We start from the raw sequence: 11134 nt of genomic DNA, 5'->3' as shown, positions 1-11134 counted from the left end.
GGGGCGGGGACTTGGCGGGAGGGTTTCCCTGCTCGGTCCGAAGGGCGGGCCAGAGACCTCACCTTGCATAGCTGGAAGCTGGGTCAGGGCCCAGGACCCCAGCGCCCCACTCCCACTCCCGGGACAGTGCCCTGCCAGGCGGGCCATGCAGGGCCTTGATGGAACGGGCAGGGCACTGGGGGGGGCTCAGAGGCCGCGGGGCAGCCCCTGCTGCTGCCCTCCGTGTGGCCTGGCATCTCACGCTCCTGAGATGGGGCGGGTCGCTGGCACCCCCACGGCGGGTATCTCGCCCATCCAGACAGCTCAATACTGCATGTGGCCTCTCTCCCCGCAAGGGAGCAAGTTCAAGTAAGAGAGGAGTCCGGAGGCCTCAGGCGGCGGGTCCGAGCGCCAGGCCCAGGGGCTGGCCGTGTGCTGCCCCGCCCCTGAGAAGCCCCTCAGTCCATGTTGGTGCTGACAGAGCGGGAGATGCTGAGCGTCTGTGCGGAGACGGAGATGTCCTCGTGGTCCACAGGACTGTGGTAGTCGGAGGTGATGTCGGGGTCGAAGAGCGGCACTTGCACGGTGCCCAGGCTGGCCGAGGTGCCGGAGCGCAGGCAGCGCGAGTAGAAGCCCAACAGCAGGTCCAGCTTGTGCTCGATGGACTGCACCTGGGGGCGGGGCGCGGCTGGAGGCGGGGCTTGGGGCTTGGGCGGGGCTTGAGGAGGAGCGCGGCCAGGAGGCGGGGTTTGGCCGGGAAGGGGCGCTTCTGGGAGACGCGGCTCCTCCCGCGGGAGGTGCGACCGGAAGGGCGGAGCTTGGCCGGAGGGCGGGACGAAGGTGGGAAGCTGGGGTTCATTCCCGGAGGGAAATTTAGTTGTGATTGGTTGGAATAGTCCGGGAGCTAGAGACAGACATCTGAGGAGGGCTTACACGGAAGTAGATGAAATTTAGAACGGGTTTATCTGAGACCACAGCCACCTGGAGGCGGGGCTTGGCAGGAGCGGGTGGGTTTATCGGGGTCGTCTAGCAGGAGTGGGCGGGCTTCCTGGGAGGCGGGACTTATCTGTGGGGCGGGGACCGGTGGGGCCCCGGACGCGTGGGCCCTGATCAGGCTTCCCTGGCTGGTGTTCTGGGCTGTGGTTCTGAGAAGTGCACCCTCCCTGTGCCCCGCGGCGTTCTGGAGCTTCTTGGTCGACGACCAGCTTCCGCCATACGAGCGAACTCCATCCCATACTCACCTGCTTCTCCACCTTGACCACGCGTCCCATCATACTGATCTCATCCACCGCCTCCGTGTCGGAGGGTCCCTTGTCTCCCTTCTCTCGGGCCTTCCGGTCCCCGGACCCCCGGCCCACAATCTGGTCCACCCTGTGGAAGAAAGTAACTGTCAAAGGGTCCAGATACACGCCACCCGTCCCTCCCTCAAGAACTCTAGGTTGCCTGCTGAAAGGGGAGACACAGCCTGCACTGGTGGGAGGGGGCCATTTTGTCCTGACAAATGGAGACTGAGATGGATGGAGGGGCCGGGCCTCTGCTTTTTGGGTTTTCCAACTAGCCGAGCAGAGGGACCACACACAAGCATGACAAGTAAAGCAACTTCCTGGTGGGAGGACAGGTGGGAAGTGGTGGACTGGGAAAAGAGAGACCCAAAGGGGAATGCGAGTTATAAGGTGGACAAGGCTGGAGCTGGTCCCACCTTATTTTTCTGCTCTCCCTTACAGCGTGATTCTTGAAAGCGTTTATCTCTGCCCACTGTCTCCAATTTCTCTCCTCCGTTTCTGTCTTAAACCTACTCCAATCAGGCTTTCATTCCCACCCTCTCACCAGAACTACTGTTGCCAAGATCCCAAATGACCTCCATGTTGCTAAATTCGATAATCAACTCTCAGGCCTCGTTATACTTGACCTCTTAGCAGCACTCCAGCACTCGGCACATCTGATCACCCTTCTTCCCGAGCTCCCTTCATGTGGGGTCGCAAACACTACCTTCTCCCGGTTCTCCTCCTACTTCACTGACTTCTCCTTCTCACTCTCCTTTGCTGGTTCCTCCTCTACCTCCATGAAATACCGCAGGACCCAAGGCTCACTCCTGGGACCTCTTTTCTCTGTGCACTCTCAGTAGGTGCCGTCTTCAGCTCCCAATTTGCAATTCCTCTGCACAGTGTTGACACAAATCTGTATCTCCAGCCCACAGCTCTCCTCTGAAGTCCACACTGCTCAGTCTAACTGCCAGAGCAACACTCCCTGTAGATGTCCAATGGGCCCCATAACCCAACAGCTCCCAACTCACCTGAGCCAAACCTGCTGCACTTGTTGCCTTCTCCATGTCAACAAACGGCAACTTTTTCCTGTTGCTCGAGCCTCAACCCTTGGCTTCAGCCTCGACTCTCTTTTTTTCTCTTATACCCCATCAGAAAACTCTGTCAGCTCTACCTTTAAAATCTATCTGGAGTCTGCATACTTCTCCCCACCCCCACTGCTGCCACCTCGGTCCAAGTCCCCATCATTTCTTGCCTGCATGTCTGAGGCAGGCTCCTGACTTCCACACTCGCTCCCTTATAGGTCCTCCTCAGCACAGCACCTACGGTGCTCCTTTAAAAATACAGCTCAGATCTTGTCCGCCCTTTGCTCTAAGCTCTCCAAGGCTTGCACCTCCCCCTGGATGAATGCCAGCGTGTGTGCAGTGGCCCATGGAGCTTTATACAGTCCAAGTGCCATTCATCAGGCCAGAATAGACACGTTGGGTTCCTTGCTGTTCCTAAAACAACACCCCAGACACCTGCCCAAGCCTTTGCTCTTCCCTCTGAAAACTCTTCAACAGCCACAGGGCTGGTTGCCCCCCCTTTCTTCTTGTTTTTCTCAAATGTCACCTTCTTACCTATTTAAAATCACAAACCCCAACACCCTAACCCTTATGTTTCTCCTTAGCTTTGATCATCATCTGATATCATCTAGTTTCCATCTTATTTATCATCTGTTCTCTTCCACTAGAATAAAAGCTGCATGAGGCAGGGACTCTTGCTTTCCACCAGAGCCCAACTGTCTGGCAAGTAATAAAAGCCCAATGACTATTTCTTAAGAGAACAAGAGAATGAATGGGCAGTGAGAATGCAGGCCACAAGAGGAGAAGGGCAAGGTGTAGGTGATTAGGGTCTTGGTGCAAGAATTCTTCCTATATGCTGGGTGGAGAGAAGAGGTGCGGGAGGGTTCCAGAGGCAAGAGGTGGGCAGCATTGAAGACAATTTGCCTATCCCCTTGGGAGATGGGAGATCATTAATTATTTTAATCCCATTATTTTAGGACCAGGAAACAGTCATCTAAAGACGTCGCCCGAGGAGTGCAGGTCAGTAGGGTTCGCACAGAGGACGTGCGGCTGGGTCCTTCTTCAGGCTCAAGACAGGTGCCGGGTCAGGCCTCAGTGGCGCGCTGTGAGCCAGAAGCCTTGCCCAGGCCAGAAACTCCAGCTCCCGCAGCGGCCCCTAGGGGGCGCTCGCGGCTCTGTTCGGGCGCGGGCGGGAGGCGGGTGGGGGAGCTCGGGCCCTCAGTCCCCGCTTTGGGGCTGGGGCCTCGGCCTCACTGCCAGCGCACCCACCGAGCCTGCAGGCTCTTGATCCGGCCCAGCATGTCCAGGTGCCCCGCCGAGTACTGCTCGATGACGTCCTTCACGTCGTATGGTCGCAGTGTCTCCTTGAATTTCCTTTTGGCCACCAGGAATTTCAGGATCCTGCCGGGAAAGGGGGTCTCTGCGGGAAGGGATTCTTTTCCAGCCCCTTCTCCATCCCTTTGCTAACCTTTGCCTAGCATGAGGGCACCTTCTGCTTGGGTCACTGCAAACAGCCTCTGCTGGGTCTCCCAGCCTCCCTGCCTCCCCACCAGGGTCCACCCCCAGGCCCCGGATGTCTCTTTGTTTTTTTTTTTTTTTTTTTTTAATGTGTCTAAATCTACAGTAGCATTAGCCTGGGAGCACAGGGACCGGGCCTGGTTTCTTCCTGCTAGCTGGGACACAGGGCAGACATCTGTGAACACTGGTGATCAAGACCGCTTGGGGGAAGACATTTTTGCATTCACTCCACAAATGCTTGTTAGCACCACTGTGCTGGACCCTGGGCACCCAAGAGGCATCAGACCCAAACCCCGGTCTCAGGAGCCCTGTTCTGGAGTGGGAAACAGGACACACAATTATGGGGTGACGAGGGCCATGTCAAGGAATGGAGAGAGTGGTCTGGGACGATGAGAAGGAGGGTCTCAGCTGGGGAGAGCAGAGGACAAGGCTTGAGAGTGATACTTCCCAAGGGCAAAAGGGGGATGAAAAGAGGCTTTCTGGACACAGATAGAGGCATGTGAGTGAGATTCTGTTCAAAGTAGCCGGGACAGAATGTGAAGCTAAGGGGTTGATCCACCTGGGGAGGTGGGGTGGCATGTAAGAAGACAGAGAAAGAGATTGGCCTTGAAAAGGAGGTGCGGGCAGGGGGAGGAGGTACTCTGAAGAGCCCCGAATCCCTGGCAGAGATTGGGCAATGGGCGGCTGGGGTGGTGGGGAAGGGTTTCCTCTGCATTAGCATGATCATTCCGCCTGCCTGTGTGGGGGAATGCTCCAGAGGGGCAGAGTCTTGGGCAGGACAACCAGACCCAGGGGCTGGGCCTGAGCTGGGAGTGGGCAGCTGGGAGCAATTCAGGACTAAAAGGGACTTCAAGGTTCCAAGTCTGAGTCTAGAATAATTCCCATGGCTTAGGCAACGGGGTGGATGGTGGTGCCACTGCCTGAAATGGGAACAGGGAGGAAGAGCAGGTTTGGGGCATGCTGGGTGTGAGGGATCTGGGGGGTGACCAAGGAGACCTGACCTGGGCCAGGTGGCAGCTCGGGCGATGTGTTCCAGAAGCTGGTCACTTGGAGGAGAGAGATAGCATGTGTAAAAAGGGGGTGGGGAGAGGCCTCAGACTCTCTGGGGAGTGGCAAGGGGCCCAGCTCACTCTGATTTTACAAGGAACACAAAACAAAGAGGCTTGTGAGTAGATGCATCAGGCAGAGAGGAGAGGAGGTGAGCATGGAAGGCCTGGGCGTAAAGGGAGTCTCTGGAGCTACAGAGCTGCAGGCTGGAGACAGGGTCTAGGCCAGGACTCCACGCAGAGAAGCGTAGAAGCCAGAGCCATGGCTAAGGGGCTCAGGAGACTCTGGGCCACTCTTGTCAAGGCAGGGAGACAGCCAGTACAGCCAGCCCGACAGGGACTGGCAAACTTGTTTGACCAAGACCCACCATAAGAAATACATTTTACGGGGCGCCTGGATGGCTCAGGCGGTTAAGAGTCTGACTCTTGATTTCGGCTCAGGTCATGATCTCAGGGTGGTGAGATCCAGCCCCCGAAGTCTTTGGACTCCACACTCAGCGGGGAGTCTGCTTGGGATTCTCTCTCTCCCTCTCCCTCTGCCCCTCCCCCTGCTTGTGCTCGCTCTCTCTCAAATAAATAAATCTTAAAAAAAAAAAAAAACAGAAATATGTTTTACATCAGAAGCCAGTACACACAAACACAAACACACACACACACACAACTGAAACAGGTTTCATCAACATTATTTGCCACTCCTATGGGGGAATGCACTCTACTATTTTCTATTCCTTTTTGTTGTTGCAGTTAAATGCTGACCATGGCCCACTAAACTGATTTCACTAAGTTGATTTCAAACTGTTGTGACCTGTGGTTTGAAAAGCACTGCTCTAGAGGAAGCCCTGAGGGAGACAGACAAGCTGAGGTCAAGCCACCCAAGGAGAGAGGGAAACTTTGAGACACAGAAGCAAAAGGAGGATGAAACTGAGACACAGAGTTGGAGGGAAAGAGCACACAGGACAGACGCAGGGAGAGGCAGTGGCTGGTACACAGCTAGGGGGGAGGAGGGGAGAGATGCAGAGAGGACACTGCGGGTGGAGGAGAGGGACTGTGGTGGGCAGCCGAGCCTACCGCCCTAGCCAACCAGCCCTCCAGCCGTGAAGAGGATGAGCAAACCCTGCTGGGAGCCATATGCCACCTCCCACCCCACCCACACTCCAGGGTCCCCGCCAGCCTGCTCAGCCAAGGGTGCCAGGCGGGCAGCAGCTGGTGTGCCCGGGAGCTAGGCCAGGCCTGGCCATGAGGGCAGGCCCCAGATGGGGAGCAGCGATGGGTGGCAGACGGATTCGGGGGGGGCACCTCAGGCCTCAGACTCACCTGACGGAGCGGATGACCGTCTTCACAGCAGGCATGACGTCATCCACAGTGAGCTCACACTGGTAGCTCTTCTCTTCTGCCACTTCCTCCGAGGGGCCCTCTGGAAAGTTAGGGGCCCGGGTGGTGGCAGCAGAAGGGGCCCCTCCCAACTCCTACCACCACCTGCCGAACCACCCTTAGAGATACCGATCAGGAGATAGAGGCTCAGAAAGGGTCCAGAACCTTCCTGGGGGCACAAGGCAGACCAGGCTCCTGCCTCCCTGGCTGCGTTACCCAGGTTGGAAAATTCTGGCTTCCTGCACACCCATCTGCCCTCTGACCAGTCAGGGTAAGAATCTGCCCAGTGGCCAGGTAAGTGGGAGTTGTTTTAGGGCACATCTGGTTTGGCCTGATGCAAATTAGGAAGGCCCACTGGTCCCACAAGGACAGTGAGCCTCAGAGACAAGGAACCTGAGACCTCTGCACATAATCACACACACAGCTTTATCCTTCAGCCAAGAGGGAAGGAAGCTCGAGGGGCTGGCCCCCATGCCCAGCTCTGCTGCTGGGGAAGGCCCTGAAAGCAAGTCCTTCTGTCTCCGGGGAAGAGAAACGCTTCTCCCAGGCTGGTGCACTGCACAGAGAGCAGATGCTATCCTTGCTCCATGGGGGCAGGAGAGGGTGGAAGGCCAGGCAGCTTCTTGGGCAGGGAAGCAGGGGCCCTGGGCACCAGCCATGCCCAGACTCTCATAGATCAGCACCTCCCAAAGACTGGTTTGTGGGATTCTGTAACTTTCCAAGAAGTGGCAAAGCCAGGATTCAAACCCCAGCAGCCTGGCTCTAAAGCCTGCACTCTTCCCCACTACCGAGCGCCACCTTTTGCATTCTCATTAGATTCTTGAACAGTCTTGAGCCCAGCAAAGCAGGTGTTATGACGCCCAATTCACAGACCAGGAGACCAGTGCCCAAAGATGGTCAGTCTGTTATAGAGCTGAGACTAGAACCATCTTTCCACCCCTAGCCCAGACTCTGTCCCTGCCCCACCCACCACAGCAGGTAGGTCCTGGGCCCCAGGCCCCCAGGGGCTCACCCTCAGCAGAGGTGCGGGGTTTGAGTCTCAGGGAGGCCCGGAAGCGGGTGCGATCGTTGAAGCTCCAGCTTTTCTGCACCTTGGTGGGGCTGGCGGCCTCGCCCACCTGCTCGCTGCTTGGGGAGGTGGGCATCGGCGGAGGGGCCAGGTGCTGCTTGGAGGGGCCTGTCCGTCGCTGAGAGCTGCCCATGCGGATGCGGTCCTTGATGCCCATCCGGCTGCTGGCAGGGCAGGTCGGGTGGGGGAGAGAGCCACGTTAGCCGGAGCTGGGGATGGGTGTGCGTGGGGACACGGCTGACTTAGGACTTGGGGGTGGCTACTGGGTTTTGACTCTCCACCAAGTGGAGACTTCCTGGGATGGAACAAGGGTGTGGCGAAGGGGACCCTGACCCCTACAGGAAGCTGATGCGGGGTCAGTCTGAGCAGGTCCCCTCCCTACCCCCATCTCCCACCCCTCATTTTCGCAGACAGATATAAGGGGTGCACAGGAGACAGATGTCAGAGCGGAAGGAGTGAGAGAGACCCAAGAAGGGAGTCAGAGACAGACAGGAGGATGGGAGAGCTGGGCCTGGCACAGCTGGGTGGGTGGAGGTGGAGGTGGCCACCCCTTTGGGCACAGACAGGCTGCTGAGGGATGGAGAGGCTCACCTGGCCAGGCACACTGAGAAAGGCCTCCAGGTCCTCATGGTACACAGAGGCAGGCTGTGTGGAGTTGGGGTGTGTGTGTGTGTGCGCATACATGCGTGCACGCTGTGTGACAGTGTGGGTACCCTGGTACTAGTGTATCTACATGTGTCAATGTATATTTTCCTCCTTTCCTACCGGAGCTCTTTGATCCCACACTGGTCAGTCAGGTCAGGGCTTTAGGACCCAGTCCAGCTTTGCAGGCAGAACATTGCAAAACTCCAAAGGTCTGCATCACACAGGCTTCAGCATAAACAGGGCTGCCCAGGGGTGCAATGAGCCAGCTGCAGAGGGCCTTGGCCTTGTGGGTCTAGCTGCTGGGCCCACATATACGCCCTGGACATGTTTGGTGCCCACTCTCCCGGTGAAGGTCTTAACCTGTGTTTCTGTGCTCTCCCCTTCCTGAGTTCTGCCTACCTGGATGGAGTTCACCCTCCCAGCTCCACAACCCCCACTGCCTAACGAACCCCCATTTTAACAACACCTACACACGTCTGTGTGCATGGGAACACACATGTGCGTGTCTGTGCGTGTGCTCAGACCTCCCTTCCCACACCCCAACTCCCCACCACAACCCCAAACCTTGCGGAGGCCCCAGGTTGCCCAGGACAGGCCCTGGTTAGCCATACCTGGTAGAGTAACTCTGTGTCCAAGAGTTTTAAGGACCACGTTCTCACTGTCTGAGTAGGACATATGCAAAGGTCCCCCATCCCATGCCCTGGAGTGTCACCACTGCCTCCCTGCTGTGGCTTAGACAGGTTGGGGGCCCTTCCACCCCAAATGTCCAGGGCCCTGGCTCAGGAAAGCACCAGCCAGTCTTGGAGGAGGCCTAAGGTGCGGCATGGATTGGGGGAGGAGACTGTGTCACCTACTATCAAGGACTTTCAGGTCAAGAGTTGACCAGAGGACAGATTCTGGTTTCAGGGCTGGATGAGAGCTAGCGTCCCCCATACCCTGGGCATGGGGTACAGAGTACAGAGCCAAGGTACTGAAGTGAGGAAGATCTCGAAACCAGGAGCACCTTCGGGAAGGCAGCCAGGATGTAGGGCCATCCTTAGGAGTAGGGACCTCTGCCCTTCTAGAAGGGAGAAGTTATAGGTCATGGATTGGGGCCCCGAGGATATCAGAAGGGAAGGACGAGGCAGCCCCACAATCCAGCATGCCGTTTGCTGGCCCAGGATCCCCTCAACACATCCCAGAGATTCCAACCAAAGTTTGAGGTTGGCTCTCCCAAACTTTCCTCTGCAGAGCCATTCCTTCAGGCTCTCCTCATGCTGGCAAGCACCCCCCACCCACCCGGCCCGTGCAACCCCTCCCTCTGTCCTCCACTCCTCCAAGAGGGAGAGCAAGAGGGGGGGTGGAGAAGGCCCTGACACATAGCCAAGGGCCTGGAACTCCGGATCTCTGCGCCCAGCACATTACTCCAATGACATTCTGGGGAAAGGGTGTGACCTCCCTGTCATGAGAAGTATACAAGCAAGACTGAGCTTGCTCTCAGCAGGACTTGGGGAGGAAGGGGTCTGGAGGCTTGTACTAGAGGCCTTGAAAGGTCCCTTTCCAGCTCTGATTCTGCGATGGTTGAAGGAGCTTCCAGCCTGGTTTGTGGGGTTCTGTAACTTTCCAGCCAGCCAGAGGCCCTGGGCTCCTCTTCAACGTAAGAAGGCACTGTTTTCCCAGGGGTGGCCCTGGATTCCAGCTCCTTGGGCAAGGCCCAGGAAATGGCTCACGTCAGCCTCTCTGGAGCCTAAAAGCTCAAACAAAATGGAAAGAAACCTGGCAAGCGGTGGACATCGGAAGAACTTCCCGTCCCGGGCTCCTCAGCACACGTGCAGTCCTGTCTGAATGCCTTGGCCCTTCCAGCTCTCTCTCGGCCGCTTTGTGGGGTGGGCTCCACATTTACCATCCCTAGGTTACAGACTGGGAAGGAGGGAAAGTGACCTGCCCAAAGTCCCAGAGCCCCTGTGGATGCAGTAAGGATCAGAACTCGGTTTTTTCTGACTTGAGACACTGTTCTTTCTCTGGAACTAACGATCAGGAGAGCGTCTAGGGCGGTAACCACTGGAGGCAATTTTGCTCACTAGGCCCCAATCCATGAGCAATGTCTGGAGACATTTTTGGTTGTCACATTGGAGGGTGTTCCTGGCAACTGATCGAGGCCAGGGAGGCTGCGAAACGGTGCTAAATAATGCTTGTGACAACCCCCTCCCCCACCAACCAATGAAGAATTCTCCGAACCAGACTTCCATGGTGCCGAGGTTGAGAAACGGGTCTAAGGGGTCTGTTGATGCCTGGGACACAGATGGGCTAGGCTTGACTGAGGCTATCCTTTGGCGGAGGGCAAGCTCTGGACACAGGCTGCCCTCTGACTGCCCTGCTGGGTCAACCCCTGTGCTCGCATCCACAAGGAATGACTTTAAGGATTCCATCTGCTACCAAAGGCCAATCACATGGGGACAAGAGGCAGCCTACCCCTTCTGATGCTGCATACAGCCCCTCTCTTCAGGACTGTGGATGCAGCTTCATCGCTGGCCCCTCTGCCCCGGCCTTGCCCTTCCTGCCCATCGTGCCCACACAGCCAAAGTCATCTTGCGAAAGGGCAGGTCTAACCCAGAGACTCCTTGGCTTAACCCTTCAGGTGTGTCCCCATTTCCATCAGCCATGGTTTCCAAGCTATTTTTAAAAATAAGACCTTAACTGCTCAACATACCACACTGAACAAGGCCAACCATTTATATAGCACTTCCTATTAGCCAGGCACATTTTGAGTGGAAGCAGATGCAATTACCATCTGCATGTTACATCTGAAGAAACTGAGGCACCCAGGGCTTAAGGTGACATTCCCCTTGCTAGCAAGTTGTGGCCAGATTTGGATCCAGAACTAGTTCCTAAGAGGCACTGTCTCTTGGATGAGCAGCCAGGAGCTCTGTCACCCATGTACTTATGGGCCTCTCAACCCACAAGGCTCCAGAAGCACTTTTGGGCAACCCAAGACTCAAGGAGCCCAGGCTGCCAGGCAGGGCCTACAGGATGGCGCTCATACAGGACTTTGGGGTTCTTCATGATCCAGCTCTGCCCCCAACCTCACTCCTGACCCCGCACTCTCTGATCTGGCCATGCTGGGCTGCCTGCTCCTTCCCCACGGCTGTTCTCTCTCTCTCTCTCTCTCTCTCTCTCTCTCTCTCTCTCTCTCTCTCTCTC

The 11134-nt window shown here is 56.8% G+C and overlaps 1 protein-coding gene across 1 annotated transcript in view; it reads right to left on the bottom strand.

Moving 5' to 3' along the window:
- Positions 1–253: 253 nt before the first annotated feature.
- KCNQ4 (potassium voltage-gated channel subfamily Q member 4) overlaps positions 254–11134 on the bottom strand; it is a gene marked incomplete at its 5' end in the record, with an annotated part of 51639 nt that continues 40758 nt past the window's right edge. The window contains 5 exons of the mRNA XM_021684427.1: positions 254–650; positions 1221–1350; positions 3575–3706; positions 6184–6283; positions 7253–7473. Of these exons, the coding sequence (XP_021540102.1) occupies positions 438–650; positions 1221–1350; positions 3575–3706; positions 6184–6283; positions 7253–7473 (796 nt within the window). The remainder of the gene's footprint in view (positions 651–1220; positions 1351–3574; positions 3707–6183; positions 6284–7252; positions 7474–11134) is intronic.

The sequence above is a fragment of the Neomonachus schauinslandi genome, chromosome 4 (assembly GCF_002201575.2).
Source record: "Neomonachus schauinslandi chromosome 4, ASM220157v2, whole genome shotgun sequence".
NCBI classification, from domain to species: domain Eukaryota; kingdom Metazoa; phylum Chordata; class Mammalia; order Carnivora; family Phocidae; genus Neomonachus; species Neomonachus schauinslandi.
This window is presented reverse-complemented; position numbering and strand designations above follow the sequence as displayed.